Below are 27157 nucleotides of genomic sequence, written 5' to 3' on the forward strand. Positions count from 1 at the left end.
ATCACAAACCTAATACTTTGTCATGCTCCCTTTTAGCAAGGGTGCGTTCTGTCTGGGAGCACTCTCCACAACTTAATGGAAATTTACAGCAATTTACATTTGCATGGTTAATTGTTTACAGGCACTGGTTGATAATAGCATACAAATGATTTCATTGCCTTCAATCTTGTTTGTTCCCAATGTCCCCTGCATGGTTTACACCTCCAAATAGTCCACAATTATGAAGCAGATACTATTTCCTTTATTTTCTGCAGTTTTGCTACATGCAAAAATCAGAAAAAATTTGCTTGTGATGCAGGTAAGAACACTCTAGCTGAATTGCTTTCCTGCTTTGCAACTGTGTCAGTATGTGGTTGGAGTTAATGTTGCATAATTTCATAATAAACATGAAGTAAAAACCCCTTATTTTTAGCTTGTTGGAATACATACAATATGCTAACTATAATGAATTCAACATTATAGTTTTGGTTTGTGGGGTTTTTGGTTTTTGTTTTCTTTTTGTCCCCCCCCCCCCCTCCTCCCAAACAGGAGGAATCTGTACTTTGAAGATTCTGACTTCCCATTATAAAAAAGAAAAAAGATTTAGTGAAAGGTCAGAATATTTATTTTCATTGACTATTATATAATAAACATTGACTACTTCTAGACAAATGTTTACAGAAATCAACAAATTCCCCAAATAATGCAATTTCAAATGTTGTTTTTTAACATATGGGAAACTTCATTATTTTACAAGTTCTAGTAATTGCTTTCTATGTATTGAAAATTTTTCAATGAATACTAAATAAAGGGCTTCAAATTTACATATAGCTACACATTATTGTATGCAAAGACCTGCGTTTTTTTAAACACATGCAAGTCGGACAAATTGAAAACTCCCTGGTGATCCTATCTCTTACAGAAGTCTTGTGGTGGCGATTTGTATTGCATGTAACCAGAATCCACTCTAACAGTTCTTTATTTTCAGGATCTCCAGAATTAAAAGCCTACCAATGTTTTCCAAAAAAACTGTTAATACATGAGTTATTTCATATTGTTGACTAAAATACTACATGTGTGTGTAGGGGGTGTGTGTGCAATAATAAACTACACCTTTAAGTACACACAAACTACTTAATCTTCACATTTCACTGCAAAACATATGTTAGCCATGACACGTTTAAGGTCATTTCCTCATGACTGATCCACTTCAGGCATCTTGTACAGGAGATTTGAAAATTACAGGAAAAAATGGTGTATGGAAAAGGATTAATTACTTTATTCTTGCTATTGCTCCATGCTATGTCAGAACAACTCAGCAGGACAAACCAACATCAAAACCAAAGCCAAAACATATCTATGTGCAGCAGTTAAGAGGTCATTTTCGGAAAGTGTAAGTATCCATTTCTAAATTTTGCTCTGAAAGGAAATGAAGAACTTGAGAGTATTGCTGTTACATTTTTCCTTATTATCATGGTCCCCTCCAGTGTGAACTCATTAGCTCCACAGGAAGTATTCTTTATAAACAATTAAGAAAAGTAGTCTCTCTAGAATGGTATATCCTGTGTCTCTCTACACCAGACTGGTAGACATAAACTGTATGAAAGTTTGTGCTTGGAGTCCTCTGACTTTCTCTCTCTGCTGTGTTCGCAGCCTTCTAGCTGGCAAACCTGGTAGCTGAAAGTAGAGCCATGTTAGCAAAGCACTGCTCATTACAGCAGCAGCATCTTTCTACTACATGTAAATATTCAGACCAACTAGATACATAATAATATGAAAAAAATTTCTACTATACTGTAACATGTAAAACTTCATGTCATGAAACAAAAGGCCTCAGTAGTAGAGGAAGATGGCTGCTGGCTCCAGAACAAAATTGTACAAGAGAAGATTTCCAAGCACAGCATAAAGGGCAGGAACACTCCTGGCTCTGAAAGAACTCTTTGAGACTATGAACTAGTCGTCTGTCTTGGTGGAAATGCTGCTCCAGTATCACAAGCATCAAAGGTTTTCAACAGCTTTGACTCATGAAATGAATCAACGCTCTTTTGAGATGGAGGCTTTGACGAGGCATCCATAAGGTGGATCAGGAACATAAATGTCCCTTTTCAGAAAACAGCAAACATTAAGGAAGGTTTTTACAAGCTGACACTGATACAGTCTTGCACTCCGGGAAATGTAGCTTGCTATACCCTTTGTCTTTTTTTTGTGTGGTGGGTTTTTTGTTTTGGGGTTTTTTTGGGGTTACAGTCCCAATTCATAAACATAGTTACTTTTAGAAGCTAAGCTCTGTAGCAGGCTCATCTCGCTTTCTTCAGGTCAGAGGCAGGCAGAGCACACATTCTGGGCAACTAGCACTAACACACTTCAGCCTGAACTGCACCTTGGACTTGTGACTCATCACCTTTAGCAAGTGACTTCTCGGTGGTTTACATAAGCATTAGAACTGTATGTCGTCCTTCTGGTTTCTCTCAGTTAGTTGAACAATGCTAATGATAGTAAAGCCGCCTGCTCAGCCTCTACTTTTTTTCCCAGCAGTAGTGGAGTCACTTAAATTAATCAGTGTCTGAGAACTCACGGACTTTTCCTATCCTTCTGAAATTCTGTTGTTGTCTTTCTCTAAATGGGCATCGAGGAAACACTTCACAAATCTATGTTGTTCCAGTTTACTGTTTCATTCTGTAAAGCAAAATGAACAACTCATGCAATGCAGCAGTGGTTTGATGTGAGAGCAGGCATGGCAGAAAGGAAAACCATTGCTTCCTTACTCTTCCATTTCTTTTCCTTATAGGACACATATATATGTTGGATAATAAATTGTAGCAATTGTGGCTAGTTCCACTGACCCATTTTAAGCAGGCAGGACATTTTAGACTCCTGCTGCTGTTTTTTTTTTTTTCTCTGCCCCATGTATTTCTGCCAGGTGGATGTACTTGAACACCCCCTTCTATGGGGGGTGCAATTTTATGAGCCTTTCCCTCTAAAGACAGACAAGCAAGCACTTCAGTCTCTACAAGCCTAAGGCATTCTTAGCTTTTCTGATTATACACATGTGCAGAAGCTACAGATATGATTCAGTTGCCTCAAAGTAAGCATCTAACGCCATTTGAGATACCCTAGGTAACCTGCCTGCTTTCTGCCTACTACTCCAGAAAGTCACAGGTCTTTCCTGGGCAACCCACACACAGTATTGCAGATACCCAACAACATCATGCTCAGCTCATGTGTTCAGGGAACTTAACCCTACTGTGCTGCTTCCATCTTAAACCCAAAAAGTGTGCACACACAGGGAGTGTTAGTCCATGGAAAACAAGAAAATGTGAAAACTGGAAAAGTCAACATATTTTTCTCTCTTCCTTTAAAAATAAAAGTATCAAGCACGGGCTCTAGTCTGAGATGATTACTTATCAGGGCTTCACAAGGATTATTCAAAATTTTTTATTCAACCATAACCATATTTATTACATGAACCTTAAACTTACCAGGAAAAGGTAAAGATGGGATAGAAGCCAACAACCCGTTGCAGTGTTGGCCTGTTTAGGAAAAAGAGGTCATAGGGTAAAACTCCACTGAGAGACAGGGTCCTTAACGGGAGAAAATGTCCCAAGCAGACCCTTACAGAAGCTGGTAGAGTGGAAGAACAACTTTCTGCTTGCAAGAGCAAGGTTAAAAGAGCTGTGATGTGCACTCGAACCAAGGGAAATCCCCATCCCTTTCAGAAAGTGATACGAAATATCAGGCAGTGTGGCTTCTGAAGGGGATTGGGACTTGACAGCCTTCTCTGCTCTGTGGGGCTGCCGTAAGAGTCACGGGTAAGAGTCACCGTAAGAGTTGAGGGGTAGGCTCCAAATGGAGTCATCTTAGGAGAACTACCAGTGTAAAAACCTCACCCAACAAAAGGATGACTCTGTCAGAAGAGAAAGCCTGGACAAGGGAATGCCAGACACTTGTCTCCAGGAGTCAAGGAAGAATTTGTGCCCCAAAACCTAAACCACCACTAGATCCTGAGTGAGCTGTACAATACGCGATGTCTTGGAAGCAGTGCCTTTCACAGAGCAGCTCCAAGAAATCAATCGGGTCCTTCTCAAAAGAACACGCATTTTGTTTTGTTACCTGTGGGAAGACACAGGAAGTCCCCTGCCTTACTCAAAATTGCTGTGTCAGCAGGTCACTGCAACCTAAGTTTGCGTTGTGCTAAGATAACGGTGATTGTGTTGTATTAAGATAACTTGTTTTGACATTCAGCCATGGTGTTTCACTTGGCTAGACCATCACGCCTACAGGTGCCAGATAAAGACAAGGACAAGCTGTAAATGTCACCCTTTGTACTTTGTTGTGTCCAGTTCAGATGCAATCAACCCACGGTGGGATTTGGAATATAGATAATAGGAGTGTTTTGCTTAGCAAGTTAAGGGGAGGATGGGTTGGGGGTGAAGAGTTTCAACTTCAGGAATTTTTTCTTCCATTCCAGATGTTGCAGGTTCATCTAACTCTCTCATAATTAGCTGGCATATAGGCTTTTCTTCCCAATAAAGGACATATTGTGTTGGTAGCAAATGTGTATACAGAAAAACATCCCTCCTTTAAAGCTTTCACACTAAATACTGGCTGCAGATCCCCCACCCAATACCCAGGAACTACCCAGGATCAGTGATTACTCCCTTCCTCTCTCTTAGGGGTTTGTAACTACTTCAGTCCAGAATCCCCGGAAGGACATTCATTGCACTGAATACAGCAAGTGGAGGAGCCTCTCCTGGAAATGACCCTTACCTAAGGCAGAGCAAGGTTATATCCAATTAGACCATTTCAGTATGAAATGTGAAATGAAAAATGCAATGTGAAAGAAAGCATCCTACAGAGCTAAAGCAGACACCTGGTTCTCTTGACGAAGCCATGCTGGCACCAACACCACCCCTTCAACTCCTGAATAGAGGCATCAGTCCTTGGAGGACTTGGAGTCCAGAATAAGGATCCGTTCCTTCCTTTTTTTACTATCGAAAATGTTACAGAAGACATTGCCTCTGAGGTGAGCAATAGCTCCTGGAGTTACTAGAAAGTCTCTTTTCTACTCTATAGAAGTGCATTATGCTTTTGACATGGTCCTGGAATTAAGTGGAAATGGAGTAGGGCAGGGTGGAAATCCAAGGAGTGAAACTCACAGGGTACAACTCGGTCCTCATGTCATGGAGGTAATCAAACTGCACTTCAGATGGAAGCTTGACCTCCTGTACTTGGAAAGACTGAAGTAGAAAGCTCCTTGCCTGCTCAACGGAGGAAGTGGGAAAAGTGCCATGGAGTTCCACTTCAGCAGGCCGCAGAGGCAGGATGGTTGCTTTTTCCTCTTATGCTCTTGTTGCTTAACAACATGCCTGGGAGAAAGGCACAGCTTCATGCCACTGCAGCTGGGAGAACAGCCTCAAATACGGATGAAGCCTGGATCTTTTCTTAGAAACTTGGGAGTAATTTCCTCCAGAACAGGTCACCCAGGAATCGTTCACCATACATAAACAATAATCATATCTGCTAGGGCAATAAGGTGACCTTTCACGGCACATCAGTCACTGACTGAACTTCTAGAAAACTAGATGACTCTGCCACCTTGCTACCTGCACGTCATTACCCAGCCTGCAGACATCCTGGCGAGCTGCCATCCCTCTCTCAGCATCCCATCAACATCACAGTAAAAACGAAGGGGAAAAGAAGGGGCACGAAGTGAAAGAGAAGTCACAACACAAGAAAGGTTGTGGCTTTTATGTTAATTTGTCTTGTGAAGAGGACTACGGAGTCTGAAGCAAATGAATATACCTGTACAGAAAGATTTAATCTGTCAGTTTGTTAACAAGATTTGTTTCTTCTTGTTTCTGTCAACAATATTTGTTTCTTCTTGTTTCTCTTTGTAGTGCTCCAGAAAAAAATTGCTGGAATTGAAGAAGCTGAAAAGGCGGCAAGATTTCTAGTGTTGACCTTAGATGCTATAACACTGAAGGACTGAGAGCCTAACTGGCAGCCCACTGACTTGGTGAGTTTCACCAGCCCCTGTAACGGGCTAGGTCTTGCAATGGTGCACTGGGAGAAAGAAGGAGAGCCCAGTTTGCTAACATGAGAGTTCCCTGCAGCCTCTCTTGGGTCTGATACTCTGTTGTAGGCCCATTTCTTCCTCTCAAAAGGAGCTCTGTTCAATAGATCTGCACTGCAATGAAAAACAAAGCTTTCTCCTGTGTTGGCACGCTAAGAGACCTATGCTGTGAACACCCACACAGACAAGTCCTCCTGGGACACCTGTTAATTTATTTCCAACACCAGGACCACACAAAGCACCCTGTGCGCTTCCCACCCACATGACACTCTGACGCAATGCGCAGCAAATGTGTCCTCGCAAGCCTGGAGACCAAAGGGATAAAGAGCAACACTGCCAGCAAAGTGGTGAGGAAAGCTCTTTCATTCCCAGCCAAGTAACTCAGAGGAACCAAAGGACAGAGGAATTTGTTGCCAACTTACGGCAGCATGTAGGCGTGCGTGGCCTGGGCATGCTCCCACCTGTGCTGCATGAGGTTGTCCCGTCTCCTGTGCCGACATGCTTATACACCCATAGGGTGAACGCTCCCAAAGACAAGGACTCAAGGAAAAACCATCAATTCATACCAAACCAAGGGGCCACACAAAACACCTAAGAATGATTACTGAAGAAAAAAGGAGAAGCCAGGCATCATACATGAATCTTCTAGTTCCCTCAAGTTAAAAGAATTCGAGTGGGATCCTTTTAGCTAGACTGACTATGGTTTGCATTACACCATGTACATCTTTTTGACACGTATCGGCAAAGAGGCATGGCTGGGGAACAAGGGAACACTTGAACACCATGCCAAGTGTTGCCTGCCTTTCATTAAACAAGCCATACTTCTCTATGTACTGATAGTACATGAATTTATAAAGCCTTTTAAATATAACTACGTCTGGATTATATATATAGTCAGATAGTCAGAAAATAGGTTAAGACATGCACTTCTGGCAAAATATACCCACTCAGGAAATAATCTCCAGGTCAAACAGAAGTTCATAACTGATTGTGATATAATTAGTCATTTGCAGGGGCTGAAAAGAGCAAGTCTTGCCATCAGACTTCCCAGCATAGCCAAATAATGTTAAATCATTTGCAGCAATGAAGTGAACAACTTGGATTTCCTCCCTGTATTGCCTCTAGGCTACACAGACCGGAAAAGATTTGCTGAACATACAGGTAATAAAGTTCTATATAATACATCCCATGCCTTAAGTTCTGAGGCACAGATTCAGCAATGAGAGCCAATTGTCATACTGTTGCAAGTGATCTTAAGAGAAAACCTTCCAATCTCTTCACTAAGCTTCAAAGCGGACCCTAAGAGGCAAATATAAAACTGCTGTGCCCGGGGAACAGTAAGCCCCGAGCTGTGACACCCTAGCCAAAGGCTCTCCTGTGAATTAGGCTGGATGTGGTCCACACTGCTGCAGTGTGCATGGTAAATGCAGTGTATTTTAGCAAAAGGAGCTGAGCATAATCCCAGTTCAGAGCACTTGGAATGCCATTCACGAACACATACAAGAGGACAGAGGACTATTGTTGATTTTTGAGCTAAGTATTTGCAGGAAAAACTCAAATATATTGTAATAAAGTGAGTTTTCTTAGGGAATATGCAGTTAACTAACTGAATCACATGGAAAAGTTGACATGGTTTTGGCTTTCAATGGAAAACGTCGTGTATTCAACTACAAAGCTGTTACTGGAAGAAGAGGAGGAATGGTGTCAGGGCTTTCAACAAAAACTAAACAAAGCAAACCTGCAAAAATGAACCAGTTTGTTGCATTTTTAGCACATAAAGAAATACTTTCATCCCTGTTTTTTTAAAATCCAGTCATTACAAGTTCTTCTTCTTCATAGAAGGGAGTTATTCCTCATTTCCAAAAAAGCAGAGGGTTCTGCTGCCAGGGCAGAAGAGCTGTCACCCCCCATCCTAACAGCAACCCTGCTGCCGCTGCGGGCAAACGTGCTCAGCAGACCAACAAATGCAACCTGCATCTTACACACTGGCTGTGTTTCTTGATCAACAAAGGGTGTATGTAAGCTCAAGTCACTATTGACAGGCCAATCACAATATTTACAGTCAGGGCTTATAGACAACGTAGGCTGTTTCCATACACACCAACCAACCTCCACACCAGCTGGATTCTTTTATTTTCAACAATACAGAACGAAGCTCCCTATGGATGAGATTTTTCAAGGGCCATCTGTGACTACCTCAGCTTTATAATCTTGACTGAGTAAAGAGTTAAAAGAACTGGCATTGTTTTAATATATGTATCCATGCACACATAAATCCAGAGTGTGTGTGTGTGCGTGCATGTGCATGTTAATATTTATTTACTTTTGTCATCTGACACAACTTTTTACAGGAAGGCAGTGAAGAACTGCACCAGAAATCCCTCCTTTCTCCCATGGTCATCTTTTATGCTTTTCTTCCCTTCCCAAGCAAAGCCAGAATTAGCACGTGAGATAAGAAAGGACTGATGAGCCTTTACGGAGCACAGGAAGGGGCCAGCTCCATCCTACAAAGATGGAGCTAAATTAAATATGGATAAAGCTTTCATGAGCAGCAAAACAGTCACACTCCTGCTCACTGGAGCAGTTAAGCTAGGGAGACTTCAGGAGTGAGACACAGACCTAAAGTATTAAAGGGCCCAGTTACAACAGACCATCTCTCCCGGATACGATCCAAACCTCATTTTTCTTGGCTGTGCAGATAAATGGTTTGAATAATGAGAGTTCAGCAGCCTCTAGGTTAGAGAAACACTCACACTGTGCAGCTTTCTGGGGAGATGGATCCACAGAAGTTACAGAAATATTAATAACTTGCAACTTACCTCATTATCAAGTTTCCAACTTCTTTTTCTTTTTTCCCCCTCTCCCTTTCTTTTCCATGTCTTAGTTTTATTTAACCAAGAAACTTCCTAGGGCTCCATCTTCAGATATTTACAATACTGCAAACGGCATCTCAGTTACCAGCAAAGACTGCTTTGCTAGAAATGTGGTAAATTACAAAAAGTTGCCCTTTGCATGCTAACACATTTGCAGTTATTAAAAGCATGCTACTTCTCACTGCTGTTCCCAGTTTTTTCTGGCCAGCTCATGCCCCAGTTGACCAGCAAAAAAAAAAAAGCTGCAACATCAGAAAATTTGGCCTAGTTTCTCAGCTAACGTAAATTGGGATAATTACATTGCCTTCAGCAGAACCAGTTCACACAAGCTGGGACTGTCATGGTTCACAATTAGCATACATTTGTTTGGAATGCAAAATTGGATCACTTCCGTAAATTTAAACCAGCCGCTCAGCCAGGGATGTGCCGGTTTCACAGAGTGGTGAGAGAGCACAGCCAAACACTAAAACAGACCTCAAGGCAACCCACAGAGACGCTTTGCTCCTCTGGGTTGAGAGGGAAGAGCTGGAAACACGTTCTTGCCACCACTGCATGGCTCTGCACACCAGATGAGAAGCATCAGAGCTGGAGAACTGCTGGTGTCCCATGTCCCAGGTGACCCAGTGGTAAACATGCACCAGCCCATGCTGAGGTTAACCACCTGCAATGGGCTCCCCAGGATGAGAAAAGAATTCTGCTACCTAAGGAACTTGTAACACTCCTCCGTGGTGGTTTGGGTCAGCAACAGAGGAACACTGGGAAGGAGGAGGGGGAAATCAGGAACTCACATTTCACAACTTGCTGTAGCATACTCTCTCTAGGCAGGAGACCCCAGCACCAAAACAAGACATATTCAAAAGTACATAATCATATAAAGTCTAGCCAGTTTCCTTTCATGGTATTTCCATCTAAAGACACGAACAATGTTTTCTTTATAAAACAGTTTATAAAGTTCTAACATCCCAGTACTTGTAGTTACCTACAGGGAAAATAACTCCAAATATCACATCAGAGCAGCTCAGGCTTTTTTTAAAGACAAATTTTCTTACCACCCAGGAAGAAGCCAAGTTGTTCCAGGTGCACGAGTTTCCTATGAATATTGTTCTTTTTAGAGCGAATACTCAGGATTTGACAAGAGTAATATTCTCCATGTATAAAGACAGGATCTAAATGAATCCTATACATGTACTACTTACATTACCAGAAAACAATTTTGTTGAATTTCAAGAAAGAGAATTAAAGTATCGATGTAATTGATGTAATCATGATGAAACCAACCCAAGCAAAAGGGAGATTCACAAATACTGCATTAATTAGCAAGAACATAAACGAAATAGCTCTGAGCACACGTTTGCTCTTTTTTGGCCTAGTTTGAGGATGATGATCAATGGCTGAAGCCTATCAGGAACATACACCAGCCTAAGGCATGGAGAGCTTTCCTTTAAAATTGGTGGATGTCATCAAAATGAAATATCCACTCAAAACTAACCCACCTCTCTGCTGTGTAACACACACAGAGTAAAAGAGCTCCAAGAGGGTAACTACCCTGGCATTACAAGAGTGTACTGAGCATCCCCTGCTGATGGGAATCCACAGCCCCACACCCCAAGGCCAAGCAGCTGCTTTTGCTCTATCTTGACCTTGCAAGACAGTTTCTAAGATGTTCTGGAAACAGCTACATCCTCAACAGGTGTGAAACTGAGTAAGTCAACATGGTTTCCATACTCTGAAGGACAACAGAAACCCTTAATGAGGACCTCAGCTCTTCATTGGATCTCATTTCTAGTGTTTGCCACACTCTTTCCAGTTAAATAGTACACATACCTTTCCCTCCTGTGAATGAGTGTTCACTGTGAACAGACAGATTGCCATCCCAACAGTGGTGAGTATTTCTGAAGAAAAGTGAAAAGTAGTTAACCATCCTGCTGAACATGGAAAAGAGCAGTGGAGAAATTGATTTTAAATGCAGCAGCCAAGTGCAGTTCCAGAAATACTTAGGACAACATGTTACACAGTCTCTGAAACACATTCTGCTGGGCCAAAGAAGAATCTGCTATAGGGTCTCTGGGATCAGCATCTCAGTTGTTTCTGCAGCTCTACCTCAAGTAATACACCCTATCTCTTTTTTTTTTTTTTTTTTTAATAGCTGACAGTAACAAGGCTTCTCAGAAACAGCTGGATGAGAAAAGCTTTCTCTGGCCTGCTCCTATGGACTTAATGAGGATCATATCTGCAGGAACACAGGCCATAACCTCCAGATCTCTCTCTTTCAAGCAGATTATTTCCTATGGGGCTTTTTAGTTAGCAGTGTGACAGGGCTTATGTGTGTCTTCCTCAACTGATGCGGCTTCAACTTAGATTTCAGCTCTCCTGCTCTGAGAACCATCCCCCACCTTCCTCCGCAGAATCCTTTTCCCTTTTGATGCCATCTCATGGGATAACGAACAACCTTCATGGTCTTCCTGCAGCATGGAACAAGGAGTAGTGCCATTTTCTCCCTAAAGAAATAAAAAGTCTTTGCCTCTTGCCCACCTACCTCTTTGTTACAAATACCTATGGCTCTCTAAAGTCATTCCAGCTCCAAAAAATTGTCATCTTTACAATGCTGATGCTTACAGTGTACTTTGTAGAAAATCAGTAAAATAACTGTAATAACTGGTCGTCCCCCCCCCCTTCATTCTACAGTTCTGGAGTTGATTTTATTTTAAGATTTGGAGAAATTTTGATGGTAATCGTTAATGCTGCAAAACCATTGTAGGGGTTCTCAATTCTGCCTTTTCACCATGACACCTTAGGAGCTGGGAGCAAAAGACAGCTTGTACAGCAAGGAGGGATGCAAAATCATCAGGTTAACAGCTGAACTCAGAATCTTTGAGTCAACAAGGTGTAAGAAGGCACCTTCTGCAAAGCAATCGCCTTTGAACAAGTCTGCAAGTAGATGAGATCAATAGGGACAATAAAAAGCCCAAGGAGTGTTTAAACTTCTTGTTTAAAGTGTGATAAGTTTAAAATGCCTATTTGTCTGAATTTCAGGGGAAAAAAAGAATCTCCAAGGTTCTTTCTTCCCAACAAGCCAGTCAGTTCATCACACTGAGCAAATAATGTCATGTCTAATTATTGTGGGAATACTCCAAAAGGGCTAATGTTACATGTGACGGTAAAAGGGTTTTGATTAACCAGAAGTCATTTGGGAGAGTATAAAAGTAACTCTTTCCCCTTAATTCTTTCTGCCTTTCACAGATGAACCAAGCTCACCCCAGGCCCCTGCCAAAATCCGCCAGTATGAATTGGAGACAAATAATTTATATTATTTTATTGGTGAGCCTTACTGTAGTCAAAGCCCTGCCTAGAAGTTATCAGGACATAGGTAAGAATATATCTCATGTTTTTACTCTTATTCTTCTGTATAATACTGATGGCTGCAGTTTTGCATGCATAGTAATTTGGTATCTCGCTTTGCCCCCGCCAGATCTACATGGGTATTTTCTTATGGGTCAAAGACATACAGCAAAACTCTATCTGTATAAATTTCTTGTGATCAGTCTCAGATGTGTTGCTTCTTAACAGCTTGAGAATCTATGTAGTGTGCCGGACTGCCAGTGATTACTGAGAGGAAATTCAGTGAAGGGTAATTTAATCCACAGGAATATGGTTGCATCATGGATTTTAGGTACCCCAAAAAGTGTTGAAGTAAAGCCTGTGGTTCTTCCGACCTCCCTCTGCAGTCCATGAGGAAGTGAGACGGAGAAGTCCCAAGAGGGATGCTACCTCCAGGTGGCTATTCAGAGTAGTTAAGTTATGCTATTGTTCTCTATTATCCTTTGTAAGCATCTTACTCCCTCTCCATGGACCATTAAAGGAGCTGACAATGACCACGCTTCCCACTAAGGTTAAAATGAGACAACCCAAACCTCCAACCACAGTGCGCCATTCAGGTGCTTCTCTCACCTTACGTATTGTTAGCATTAGTCAACTTTTTTTCCATCTTTACAACTTCCAAATGAACTAAATGGCTCAACAGCATTAAACAGAACTGGTATTTGTGTTATCTCATATTATCATTGTCTCAACTGACACCCCCTGTTACTCAGAGGCAGAAGCTGGCTTATTCCTTTGGTTCGTTTGATCCTTGTACACTGATCTCAGCTGCACTGACATGGGGGCGAGATGGTAACAGCTTTTGGGACAAGCCCCTTATATTTAAAATTAATGTCTCATAATATTCTCTGACAAACAAGGAATTCAAGAAATTATTGCATTTAGGTTTGCCCATTAATAAATGCCCAGTGGCAAAGGAATAATATTTGCACAGGATCTTCACATGGATTGGGCACAGATTTGTTTTCCTCTAGGTCAGTTTGCAACACGGACAGAAGGATGCAGCTCTGTGAGTTTTTGAGGAGCTTTGCCTACCGATGTAGCCCCCAACTTATCCCACGTTTTCTGCACAGGATATCTTTCATCTGTAGCCAAGGAGTGGTCAAGCACACCTTTCAATAGCTGAGGCAAGGTTAAAAAGTGTTTTGTAAAGTGCATGTTTAATCACATGAAGCGTGTCATCAAGGAAGCTGAACGCCCTCCAGATTTTAGCATATTCCTTCCCACTGCACTTGAGCTAGGCAAGGGAGTTATATCGGCCCTGTTACACTGTAGGTCAGAAACAAAGTGCTTCATGTGCTCATGGTGAAGTCAAATAGGAAGTTATGGCTTTCCTACTCCCAGTGCTACTACCCCAGGCACCAAATTAACTTTCTCCAAGACTCCAGTACCAAGAAAGACAAAAAAGGTATTTGAGGAAGCATTTAGAAAATGTATTCTATTCCAACTATCTTCTTTTTCAGAGGGAAAAAACAGCATTGGCCAACGTTTTTCTCAGCTGCAGGAGAATAATTTTAAAGCCATGTAAGTTGTCCAGGTAAAGCGTCTACTTGCAAATTTGCTGCCACTGAACACCATTGTGTCATTTGGAAATGAGCATGGACAGTGAGTCAATGACCGTTCTGCCAGCCCGCGGTGATATGAATCCTCTCGTTGTCTCACATGTAAAAGCTAGGCAATTAGGTTTTAGGTAACCAGCAGCAGGTTTAATACTGTGTGTTCTTCTCGCAGTGCCATGATCATGTTTGCTCAGTATGTGCAAGGAGGCACGTTTGGCAAAGCAGTTCAAATGGCCCAGGATGTGACAGCCCTTGCCAAAAGGTGTGCTGCTGCAGCCAGAGACAGCCCGGACTGCCTGAAGCCTTTAGTAAGCAGATTTATGCTTCTAACACAGCAGGCATTTTCAGAAGGACTTGTAATTTCAGTGCCTGGGTATGTGTTTTTCCAAAGAGGCATGAATATGTCAGTAAGAGACCTGACTTCCTTGTGTATACTGACTCTTCCGTTCTCCAGGCTCTCATCTACAAAGCATCTCAAGATACGTAGAGGAAAACAAAGCCCCCCTCGTTCCCCCCACCCCAAGTATCACAGCATCTTTTGAAATCCTCGACCCATATCTTTCTCAAAAATGTTCTGAAAGTTGTGCTTTTACAGCCAGTGTAACAAAAATCAGCAAAAGCCAAATTAGCTATTTCTAGCAAGTGCAATATTCATAGGCATTTGTTGTGCTCTGTTAACTCACAGTCCTGGTTTTTGGTTGCGTCTGCTCCAACACATTTCTGGAGCTGGCAGACTGAATCATGAAACACGAATGCCAGCCTGTGTTTGGGTTCATTGCTGATGTGTTAGACACACTGAAACAAACCTGAATTAAAATAGTTCCCAGCTGAGGCAAAACCGACAGCCGGACCTGAGCCTCACTACTCAATGAACAAGAAACAGCCTTTTCATTGTACAAACCTGACTGTAACTAGGAAACACAGATCTCACTGCGTGGCAAACTGCAGTACACAAACTGGATGATCGCCTTGATCATTATCAAGAAAAAGGGTCTGAACAATGTCGTAAGTTCAGTGTTTCAACACCATTCCATTTGATGCCTGCCTTGGCATAACAGTAGGTATCAGAGTTTGAGAAACCATCACTTAGAGGTTCTAGAGCTCAGCCTGATTTTCACTGCATCAAAGCAGGAGGTAATAGAGAAACTGAGTTTATGCAGGTTGGGGTTTGTTGACTTAAAGTAGCCTCCTCAGAGAGCTCAGAGGAGTAAAACAGATTCCTTGCGCAAATTCACTTTTTTTCTAATTTTTCACAGGACAGGATTTTCCTCGATACGATATGCCAGGAGGAAAATCTTCCCAGGTTTACTGACTGCTGTGCTAAAAGGGATCCTGAAAGAAACGACTGCTTCCTCTCCCTTAAAAATTCATCACGAGGGTTCATGTCTCCTTTTGAAAGGCCAAATGCTGAAGCTGCCTGCAAAAATCATTCACAGCATCAACATCCATTAACAGGATAGTAAGTAAATAAATCATGGATTCGTTGCCTAGAAATGACAGTTAAGAGCCTGGAGACAGCAAGTGCTGAACCAAAAAGTGCAGTCTACGATTCTCTGTCATCTCCTACTTGTTTTCCTCCCTAATGTAAATTATTTGCATGATTAATCTAGCTGTTAATGTCATTATGTGAAACCTGTTCTGCCAACTTCTGCTTTGGATATAGGTCCAAACGGCAAACAATCTGGCCTATTTTATTGTAGCCTATGTAAAGGATGCCTCTGAAACCAAGGGCCTCCCTGGAGTCCTTGAAAGCCAAGCAGAAGCTTTGCTGCCTCTAAGCCGGACCTGGCAGGATTGGAGACTTCAATTTCCAGGAAAACATCAGCTCCATAAGAATTTTCCAAGATCAACGCCACACTATACACACTTTCAGTAGCTGCCCTTTTCATATATGGCAGAGGCTGCAATAACACTGCGGCTCCCTGCATGCAGGGGCTTACTCCCAAACCAAAGACATTTTTCTCTCTGTTTTAGTTTTATCTACGAGGTTTCCAGAAGGCACCCTTTCCTCTACGCCCCAACAATCCTCTCTGTTGCTATCCGGTATGACGAGATGATGAAGAACTGCTGCAGGGGTGCTGAAGACCCCACTCACAACCTGGAGGAATGCTTTCGGAGACAGGTATTTCATCACAGGGTTGTAGTTTAATAACATGCAACTGGCGACTTCCCTATAGCTAAGCAACTACTGAAGCAGAGACGTCGGTCATTTCCTTTACAGCATCTGAACCTGATATTAGAATTCACTTTGTTAAGGACAAGCTGAAACCAAACTTAAATGCTCTCTGGAGTTATAGCTTGAACTCCTAAATGGAAATGCTAGACTGCGGGCTGTGGGGCAGATATAGCTTTACAGGGAGCACAAGGCAGTCCCTGCACCCTGCAATTGTTGCCCACCCCAACTCTGCTCCCTGCACTGGGTTTGTCATAAGGATGCCGAGGTGCTATGCATCGTACAGGTTGATAGCCCCATGACACACCACCTCCTGCTTGGCCAAGCATTCGCACTGCAGAGACGTGCCCCACACACAGCCAGTGTCAGAAATTCAGAGCAAATGACCTGTAACGGTGGAAATAAGGATGGGGAACCTGCCCTTGCTGAAGGGTTGAGTACGCCTTGCACACAGCATGGCTGGGTTGCAAGTGATGGCATGGTTTAAGGCTAGCTAATTGTCGTGCAAAGCCAGTCACATCGCTCCCAGATGACAATTCCTTCCCCTGTGCTAAAAACACTGAACTATTGTCTAAAAGCATTCTGGTTTCTTTTCACAGAACAGTTAGTTAATACATGCTGGTGACTAAACAGCAAGCACCAGAGTTCACATTGCAGCTCGGACAGCATTTTTCTTTCACTATTAAAAAATCCCTGTTTAAAAAACCTGTCACCGCAGTAGTTCTAGCGCAAAGCATTGTCTTCTCTTCCACTTTCATGGTCTGCAACTCCTTTCTACCAGGCACCAAAGGTGGTGAAGCCAGTAAAAGAAGACAGCCTGAGGCAGGAACACACATGTGGAATCTTGAAGAAGTTTGGAGAAAGGACCTTAAAGGCTCTGTGAGTCTTCCCTACATTTATCATTATTTTGAAATAAAGCATGGGAGTCGCATGTGGCTGGCTCCACACCTGCACACAGCACAGTGCCCCTGAACACCAGCCATGTCGGTTTTGTGTGCAGGTCACTAGTAGCATCTCACAAGGAAGGCAGATTGGGAACACAAATTTATGCACGATGGCAGTCATCATTTCCTTACAAACTGCCATTAGCTTTCAAAATCCAAACCCAAAGTTTGAAATGAACGCCTCTCCCTGAGATGAAAGTTAGTGATTGGGAGCAAAATATAGCTAATCTCCCTTGACCATTTTTGACAGAATGTTGCTTCTGTAATTTCATGCTCGCCTACCACATTTCTTTCCACCATTTCACACTGAAATTCACCTAGAATCCTTAGCTAACTCTGAAATTCTCAGTTATTGGCTTCAAGGGACGTTTATTTGGTAACTTCAGTGGCAGCAGGGAAAGACCATTCCTGAGCAGTCCCGATACCGTCGCCACAGAAAAATGATGATAGCTGTCACAGTCTCGCACTGCGAATCTAAACAATAACTATTTTTCTTCGTTGCAGGAAACTTGCTCAGATAAGCCAAAAATTCCCTAAAGCTGATTTTGTTACTGTTAACAAACTTGTGACGGATATTGCTAACATGCACAAGGATTGCTGTCGTGGAGATATGCTGGACTGTATGCGTGACAGGGTAAACCTCATTTAATATTTATGTTCACAGACAGGGATTATATTTTTTTGCTGTTTCCAGATTTTTTTTTTACCTCTTGTGCTGTACTGCTTGCTCTCCAAAGCTGGAGTTTAACTCTCAGTCTAAAAACCTGGCTGATTTTCCCATTTGAACTTTCCTGGGTTGAAGCCATTGAGAAGGGCAGAAAGTTCCCTTTGGGACTAAAACGCCCTTTGCTGCAGGTTTGGTTGCAGCTCCCAGCTGTTTCTATGTATTTTCTGTGCAGCTTTCCGCAGAGCGCAGTATCTGCCTGTCCTCTGCTTTCTTCTAACACACCAAATCCATTTCTCTCACCTCTTGTCTGCGGTGTCTAGCTAGACGGCTAGCGTCTCGGTTGAGGTGGTTACCAATGAGCGCCTACCGTATGGCAAGCAAGGTGCTGCAGCAAATGGATCAACAGGACTGCAGTCTTCTTCCTTGCTCTGCCAGCTGTCTGTTGCACAGCTTCAGCCAGCCACCCCTGCTCTTTGGGAGCCACCCTCTCTGTCTGCAAAATGGAGATACAACCGCTGATCCAAAACCAAACCAAACACCAAAATGGGGTAAAAATTCCTTCATTCCCTTTTTTGCTTTACAGGAAGAGATTCTACACTACGTCTGCGCAAACCAAGACATCCTATCCAGTAAAATTAAGAAGTGCTGTGAAAAGCCTCTGTTACAAAGAAGCGAATGCATAGTTAACGCAGAGAATGATGATAAACCTGAAGACTTGTCCCCCCACATCAGGGAGTTTATAGAAGACAAAGGAATATGTGAACGTTTTGCCCAGGAAAAAGATACACACTTAGCCAGGTAATGTGGCTCTTCCTCTACTGTTCAACTTTGCTGTTTCAATACTTGGGTTGCAAGGTGACACTTTGGATGTTAAAGCCCAGCTCATCAGCCTCAGGTCTGTCTGGGAGCATGTAGGCATGGGATGCTGTGAAAGCTGATCTTAGTAAAACACCACTCAACCCTAGAAGGTGTGGAATGGGAACCAATGCAGAACAGGGCACTAGTGTTGTTTCAGAGACAAAACCAAAGAGGTGCACGCGAAATTCAGTAACTATCAGTTCTGATCTCAGGCCCAAAATATAGCTTTGATATAGCTTATAGCTTAAGCGGGAATTGAAAAACATCATGTCTTGATTCAAACAAGGTTGGTCCATTTCTGTTCTGGCCGTGTTCCTTTGGGCAATGAAGTCCTGATCCTACCTGTTGGAAGCTCCGGCAAGAATGCCATGGGCTGCAACAGAAACAGCACAGAGCTCCAAAAATAGAGAATTCACTTCAAATAACATATATCAGTCCCGTTTATGACAAGCGCAGCTAACTGATCTAGCACAATTGCTATGTAGGGTGACCGCTTAAGCAGAGCTAATCTTTTCATCTACTATGAAATAGATCTGTTACTGGAAATTATTTCATTTTTTAGACAGGATTAAATAAAGAGCAAAACCCCAAGCCCCACAAAGCTCTCAGCTATGCTTAGACTTGCTCGGGCAATGCTGGGCTCTGTCAGCTGTGCTTTGTTCGGGCTCAGTCCCAGAGCTGCTGTGAAACTCTCCCTGTTCCTCGGGATGTCAGACACAACTGGCCTGAAAGCACCCCTGCCGTCCTTACCACCCCGAGGGTCAGTTGTCTTGACTTATCTCTAATTCCTGATACTCCACATATTGCAGGTTTCTGTATGAATATTCCAGGAGACACCCTGAATTTTCTGCTCAAATGCTTTTAAGAATTGGTAAAGGCTACGAGGACCTGCTGCAAGAGTGCTGCAAAGCTGGTGCTCCGGACAACTGCTGCAGCAGAGGGGTGGGTGCCATCAGGCTTCGCCCAGCGTGCTGCTGGATCCAAGCACATGACTATTTGACTGGTTCTGGCTAAATAGGGAGTATCCCTGCTGCAGGTCTAGAGCCACAGCTCCTGTCACAAACCCAGCAAATATTACAAGGCCTGACTGATTCCCATATGGAGAAAGCATCAGGAGAACCTTTGCAATCTTCGTTTGCAAAGCAGTTTAACATGGATAGACAGAGATGCTGGGGAAAGGGATGAAGCTGACATTTCTGTAAGCCTTGCACCCCTTTGGGCTCCCTGGCAGTGCCAATTGCTCTCTTGCAACTGTACAAGGCGCTTATGGTCATTGTCTGAGATAAAGACACTGGCGCTGCGAATATCTGAAGTTAGGAGCTACCCTGTGTCTCAGACCTAGCCTTCCACCAGTTATAAAAAATTAAGTGTTTCAAGGTGATTGAAGGTGGACATTGATCACATCCAGGCATTTTATTGAGGTTGCAGACAGATGAAGACTTTCTAATGGAATTAAAGTTGGGTGGTATATATCAGGTGAGAGGTATCTACAGATATCCAGGCCTTATCATGAGGCAATAGGGCATTCTGCATTCCACCAACACAATGACACCTCAAATGAACTTATTTTTTTCAGGAGGAAGAACTGAAGAAACACATTTATGAAACTGAAAGTGTCATGAAGACAAGCTGTGACATTTACAAGGAGAAAGGAGATTACTATTTCCAAAACGAGTATTACTTTTTTATATGCTTACCTTACTCCTGCACCAGCTGGGCACAACTCGGGCTGAAGTACAGCCGCAGGTGTCAAAAAAGCTAGGCCAAAAGACACCACTTGAAGATTTGGGCCAATTTATTAATGACTTCTAGGATATGTTTTTCTCTTTCCAAGACAATTTTCTGGCCTCTCATGAGTTGTCTCCTTAACCCAACTCACGAACCAGTGAAGTGACAACTTGATCAGTCTCCCACCCGTGTTTCCTATGATGCTCTTGCTTTATAGCCACATTTTTGAGCTGTGAGCTGTAATTTAAGAGTCATAAATTTGGCCCAAAGACCGTTGCTGTGTCTTTTGCAGAAGACTGCTCTATCCAGCTCCTGCAGCAGATGTAAACTTTAACAACTGTAGCAAAAATCAAACTATGATAGACAGAGAAAAAAACCAAACTAGCTGAACTGTGAAAAACCACACTGTGCTTAACGGCAGTGTGCAGGCACAAGCCTCCTGGAGAAGCTTTGCCCCTGATTAGCAGTGTTAATAAACACATGCCTAACTTAAAGTACATGAGCAATCTCAGTGACACTGCTGAACTGCTCTTATACTTGAAGTTAGGCTTCAGCTGGCCTTCTCTGGGGAGTCGTATCAGACTTTTTGCACCCCAGCACATGTTTGATCTTTAAAAGTCCACTGGAACTAGATGTTTCCAACAAACCCGGTGGGCTGCTTCTGCCTCTTGTATCAGTTGTTAACATTTTCCTGGCTGTGATGGTTAATAAGCACAGGTTTTTAAAAAAAGAAAAAAAAACCCCACATGATGGTCAATAAGCATAGGGGGTTTTAAAAGAAAAAAATTACAAGTGAACTTTTTTGAGCTTATCTAGTATGCCAAAAAGTCACTTGAGTTAAATTTTGCTGTTAAACAAGCGCCCTACAACTCCCAGGGAAATTAACGGCACAGTAAAAACTTAGGTACCATCTCACTAAGATGGGCCACCAATGCAGAACTAGCGATGCTATCGTTAATTTTATTTGTTTAACCCAGTAAGAGACTGATCAGAAAAAGGAGAGAGCTCAAAGAGAGTGTGCTTACACATGCCTACCGGAGTTTACAGGCACCAGGCTTAGTCCTGCCCTTGTGCTGACGAGTGTTCTGTGGGGTTTGGCTGGAGCTTGACGCATGCAGATGCAGGGGCTTGCTCACTGCTGCCTGGTGAAACAAAACCCCCAATATCAAACAAATTATCATTTCAGGCTCCTCATGAGCTTCACCAAGAAGATGCCTCAGCTGACATCTGCGGAGCTGATAAAATTCACCAAGCAAATGACTACAGTGGGATCCAAATGCTGCCAGTTAAGCCAGGACAAGCTCCTGCCTTGTGCCGAGGAAAATGTGAGTATTTTTCTTTTGTATCTTGGTCCCATTTTTTCTTTAAACTCTGCCACAAGTTCTGCTGCCAGCAAAGTCGAAGAGCTTGGAGTAAAAGTCAGTGAGAAAAATGTTCACTAAGCCATTGAGCTGGCCTGAAGATGTAGTTCCACACCACATAACTCAGCATCGGTGAAGTTAATACTTGAATTAAACTGCAGAAAATCATCAGGCTAGTGCAGGGCAGCTAACCGTTGCGCAGTGCAGGCAATCCCACCCTCTTCCCTCTGAAGCTAACTCTTGTCTGAATTCATCCTTTCTAGATGCTCGAAGCTGTAGGGCTCTATGGAAGGGATCAATTTTGTATAGCTATTCCGTAAGAATTCTCTAGGCCTGTAAGCCAAAGTACTTGATCAGCTTCAGCCCGTATGCCAGCCATCCATTTGTACCACATTTACAAGAGCAGCCGAACATACCCACAGAAACCCTGCTGATGAAAACAAATCAAATGCAAGCATAGTTTTATGAAAAAATCACATCATTTCTACATGCACAGTCCCTGAAACTGCATATACATATTTACTCTGAAAAATCTGAGCCATTTTTGCACGAACAGAAGTCAGTATTCTGTAGATACATAAACTGTTATCTATCTGACAAACAAAGTTTAATTTACATTCTCAGGGTTTTTTTTTTATAACTTTACTAAAAGCAGCATGTATTTCAGGGACTTCTGAAAACAAAAAAATAAGGTGACATTTTTTTTCACTTCTCTTGGTAAAGCTGGATCTCGTGCTTGGAGAAATATGTAGAAGACACCTGACTGATCCTATAAACCCAGGAGTTTGCCACTGCTGTAGTAGCTCCTATGCTCTCAGGAGGCCGTGCATGGGGAAACTAGAAATTGATGAGAATTATGTGCCCTTATCATTGACTCCTGATCTGTTCACTTTCCATGAAGATTTGTGTACGACTGAAGAGGAAAAGTTACAGCACAAGAAGCAGGAGTAAGACATGCTTGTTTCACGCTCCTACCCCTGTGTTTCTTATCTTGGCAACATTCACCTTTCCCTCGTCTGTTCTGGCTGCCTGCCTTGTTTTGCAATATTCCATTGGAAAAACAGCCATGCAGCCCTTGATCCTTTTCTTCCCTCTCATGCTAGTCCCAGTTTCTTCTGCTGTCTGGTTCAATCTATATTTACTCATCCTAGATTAGAAGAAAGTAATTTTCAGAGGTGGGTAGCTGCTCTGGAACACAGCTCACCAGAATGGACACAATAGATGCCCCAAGTTAGGTCTGATAAACATGACCTCCCACTGTCCTTGGTGGGGACTACACAAGGCGCTCCTTAAAAAGATACCAGAAGAACAAGGAAGCTACTGCCTAAAGTGCTGCATGACCTTTATGGCTTGCTTAGGGCTCCTTCCCAGAACGGGAAAGCCCCTACATTTTCCTCATCCCATACACTCCTCGAGTCTCTGAAAAGCTCTGGTGTTTGGTTGCCTTGGTTAGAGAACACTTGCATGGTAGACCCCGGCCATGACAGTCACAGTCACCACAGAAAACCTCTTTGGCCATTAACTTGTGCCATGGTGAGCCCACACTGCCCCGGACCTCCTGGAGCGCTATGGAGCACATACACCATCTGCAGCACGTATTCATGGATATTGATAGTGGAGCAACTCCAAAACCAAGCACTGATATTGTGTTTCACACAGGGAACAGGGCACATCTTTGCTCCCTGCTGAAAATATGTGTCTGGGTGGCAGATAAAAGTGAAAAAGCTGTAAGAAGGAAGTGGGCTGTAACCAAAAAGGCACTTTGCAGGACTAGTGTTGGAGAAACACTTCCTGAGCGGTGTGCTTACTCCCCAGCCTCACAGGGCTTGCTTTGCTTTTCCTGCAGAATGCTCATCAACCTCATCAAGTACAAGCCCCAGATCACGCAGGAGCAGCTGAGCTCCGTCACAGCCGCCTTTACCGCCATGAGGGAGCAGTGCTGCAAAGAAGCAAGCCACGAGGCATGCTTCATGAGAGAGGTATCGTTTCTGTTTTCACTCATACATTCTAAATCAAAACAGAAACATGGAGTATATATAAAAGTGTGAATTTCTCCGTTAAGCAGCAAACCCAAAGCCTGGCTAGCCAGAATTCCTGCAGTTACATTGCCAGAGACAAACTTTATGACCCGCACAAGTACATGTGTGTACCAGTTAAATGATCACTAAAAAACTTGCCTAATTAGTCTCATGTTTATGGGCAGCAATTTATAGATAGTGCTCAGCTAACATCCTTTGCTTCTGGGGAGTCACTGGGACTTGCTGTTGAAGGATGCGGGCAAAGGTCTTTCCCTGGCTGACAGTTCTAATGGAATTTCTCTTGAAAAATTCCTCTGCAATAGGGAGAGAAAGGATATATTCCGATTCTAGGTCAAAACATTTTCCCCGTTTATTCTCCCTACCGCGGTCTCCTCCTTGCCCTTCCTATGTAATTTTAGCTCACTGAACTTCATACCACAGAGCTACTTTGGCCTCTTTCTACCCTCCAGCAAATCTGCTTTTGCCTACTTCTCCTCCCTCCCTCTCTTTGATATATTCCTTAACTGAACTTTAACAAACTATCCACAAGCCTTGATCCCCCTCTCTTTTAATCTTTGCCTTGCTTTGCTTTAAATGATAAAATACAATCCTTTTAGATTAGATAAGAAATTTCCACCTCTGGGTACACCCAAAGAGTGTATCTGCAAAGAAGCATTCTATTAACTCTTTGTAATAGAACTGTCTTTTAGTATTTTTCTGACAAATATCAAATCTTCCAAGACAATCTGAGCTGAACAGTAGAAGTAAAATGTATATTAAACATAATGATATACGTATATGTGCGCTGCATATACAGGGTTTGTACACAGCTTGCAATGGTTATAAAACATTACCTACTGCTGCCATACTTGTGGAACTTGTTCACAAGTACATTATCTTCCTGCTTCTATTGCTCATAAATATTTTGCTTTTTTTTTTAGGGTCCAGAACTTATAAAAAGAAGTGAAAAAATGTTGTCAGCATAAAGAGCTTGCATAGCTTATTGGAAGATACTTACTGAACGATAGGAAGTCACACAACCTTAACTGTGAGCATAATACCTTGTCTAAACGTTCATGAAATATAAACAGGAACATATAAATTGTCATAGTGGAGAAAACTATGTTGCAGCTCTTTACTTACATATCTAATGAGGTCGTGATGGTTTACCAGCTAGAGCTCTGCCACATCCCATCTGCTGCTGTGAGCGAGGTGAACGAGGTGCCTCAGAACAAAACATCACATTCCCACATCAACCTGCTGAGCTGTGGAGCTGTAAAACCGGCCTGATTGCAGAGCTCAGCTCACCTGAAAATGAATTGTGCTTACCCATTTTTTTCAGACATGGGAGGAACCCGTACGCAAACTTCATCTCTGGCCACTATCACTGATTCAGAATGATCAAGAGTATGTAAAATCTAAACCAAAACAGGTGACTTAAAGCCAGTTCAAGTCCAGGGAGAGGGCCCATCACCTTAAAGCAGGGGTACTCAAACTACGGCTCGCGGGCCAGATACGGCCCCCCAGGGTCCTCAATCCGGCCCCCGGTATTTACAGACCCCCCCCACCAGGGGTTGGGGGGGGGGAAACCAAGCAGCCGCAGATGGCTGCCTGCCACTTCATCCGCGTGCCGGCCCCCTGGTTAAAAAGTTTGAGGACCCCTGCCTTAAAGAAATCCACTGAAATAGTAAGTTAAATGGATAGAAACTGAGGGTTTCGATGTGGACACCATCTTAACTTATGGAATATTATTTTACTTATAGAAATACTCACAGACGCAAAAAAATTCCAAAGGCATTTTAAATCCTAAGCTTACGAAACACAAATGCAAATGAGATCAAAATCAGAAAATCTGCCTGTAACCACTTTTAAATTATTTTCGATCACCAAGTAATTATTTTTGCTTTTTTATAGCACTGTCCTTGAAATACAACACATACACTCGCTAATATGGGCTGCTCTGGGGGATCGTAAATTTGCCTTTAAGCAAAGAAAAGGATTATGTTGGGCATCCTGAAGAGGGAAAGGAAAAAAAAATAATGGGCACAATGTCATGGAAAGGACAGAACACGGACTGCTGAAACACCTGGTCAGCAGATGAAGGTTTAGAGAAAGCACTGGGATGCTACCAGATTTACGCTGCAGGTAGTTTGACACAAAAACAGCTTTGGGATTTTGCTCTCTTTTTACATTAAAAGAAATTAGAAGGCATGTTAAGAATCCTATGTCAAAAAACAGTATTAAAAGAAAGAAAACCTTTTCCTGGAAAACTTTGGCTCGCAGGAAGATACCCAGGGACCAGATCCTTTGGGTGGATGTATCTAACAGTAGTTATCCTAGGAGCATTTGAAATGTCTGTAAAATAAATATTGCCTAAACAAACATCACACCAAATGCAAACCCAGCTTACAGTATTACCATCAGAGAGAAGATTTCAGAGTCAGATTGAAGAGGTCAACCAAACCAAGTCCCATCGGAATCTACCCTGTGCGTACTGCTAGGCAATATTTTCATTAAGGATATAAATAATGAGAAGAAAACCCCTTCATCAGATTTTTGACTGACAGCAAGATGGAGACACACTGTTGTAAATCCCTTTGCAACATTTTAAAAGTCAAAATCATCTTGGAAAATTAGAGAAATAGCCTAGAAAACAAGAGGAATGCTCTATAAGGACAAATGTAATGTATGACGTCGGTATGATTAAGCAGCTGCACCATTTCAGCACAGGAAAATTGACTCACGAGGGAGCTGTGTGGATAACAACACTGTTAGAAATCACAGCCAACTAAAAGCCACCAATCTGCCGCTAATTAAAATCTAACTTCTTGCTTGCACACCAGGAGCATAAGCAGAACAACAGACAAACCAGAACAAGCTACGTAAGACATATAGCACAGTTTCATTTTCCTCACCTCTGGTATAAGGACTTACCTGGAGTGTTAGGACAAATCTTGGCTACCTTACCTCTAGAAAGTGTTTCGCTGAAAAGAGAAGAGCAGTAACAGTCAGCGATCCATAAAGTACGAAAGGAAAGGTAAAGTAGGATGGGGGTGCCTGGTTTAATAAGAAAGGCTGCAGGAACTTGAAAATCTTCACATACCAAGAGACTGACTGCAAGGCAGAAAGCAGCGGGCCAGTGCCCAGCAAGGGGAACAAAGCTCTGGGATCAATTGTCTGGGAAAGGTGGGGACCTGTGAGAGGCACACAAACATTCAACAGGCTTTACCCAAATATCAGTGATGTTTCCAGTACCAAAACAATGATTAGATGGGCATCTTGGGCTTCTCCTAGCACTCTGTTTTCTCAAGACTTTATGTTCTGATGAAAATCCGTCCTAGGGAATTTGGAGGATGGTTTGGGTTTTCCACCTTTTTGGTTTTTTGTGAAATCCAGTGATGTCTGGATTTTTCTCATGGTGGAGCTTGGTAGTACAAGTTCAGGTAAGATATATCCTCTAATTACTGTCTTTATGGTTAATGGCTTAGGCTCCAAATTCAAAAGCAGCCCCCATTCCCTGTCACCTCTTTTTCATTGCTGTGTTAC

At 42.6% G+C, this 27157-nt stretch overlaps 1 protein-coding gene across 1 annotated transcript; it reads left to right on the top strand.

Moving 5' to 3' along the window:
* Positions 1–9161: 9161 nt before the first annotated feature.
* Positions 9162–27155, top strand: LOC101918417 (alpha-fetoprotein). The gene is made up of 13 exons (XM_055795575.1): positions 9162–12292; positions 13767–13827; positions 14035–14170; positions 15119–15321; positions 15837–15984; positions 16817–16914; positions 17484–17613; positions 18230–18444; positions 19314–19446; positions 20081–20178; positions 21419–21557; positions 22317–22540; positions 23440–27155. Exons 1-13 carry the CDS (start codon positions 12166–12168, stop codon positions 23639–23641), a joined length of 1914 nt encoding a protein of 637 aa, XP_055651550.1. The 5' UTR covers positions 9162–12165; the 3' UTR covers positions 23642–27155.
* The last annotated feature ends 2 nt before the right edge of the window (positions 27156–27157 follow it).

The sequence above is a fragment of the Falco peregrinus genome, chromosome 2 (assembly GCF_023634155.1).
Source record: "Falco peregrinus isolate bFalPer1 chromosome 2, bFalPer1.pri, whole genome shotgun sequence".
NCBI classification, from domain to species: Eukaryota; Metazoa; Chordata; class Aves; order Falconiformes; family Falconidae; genus Falco; species Falco peregrinus.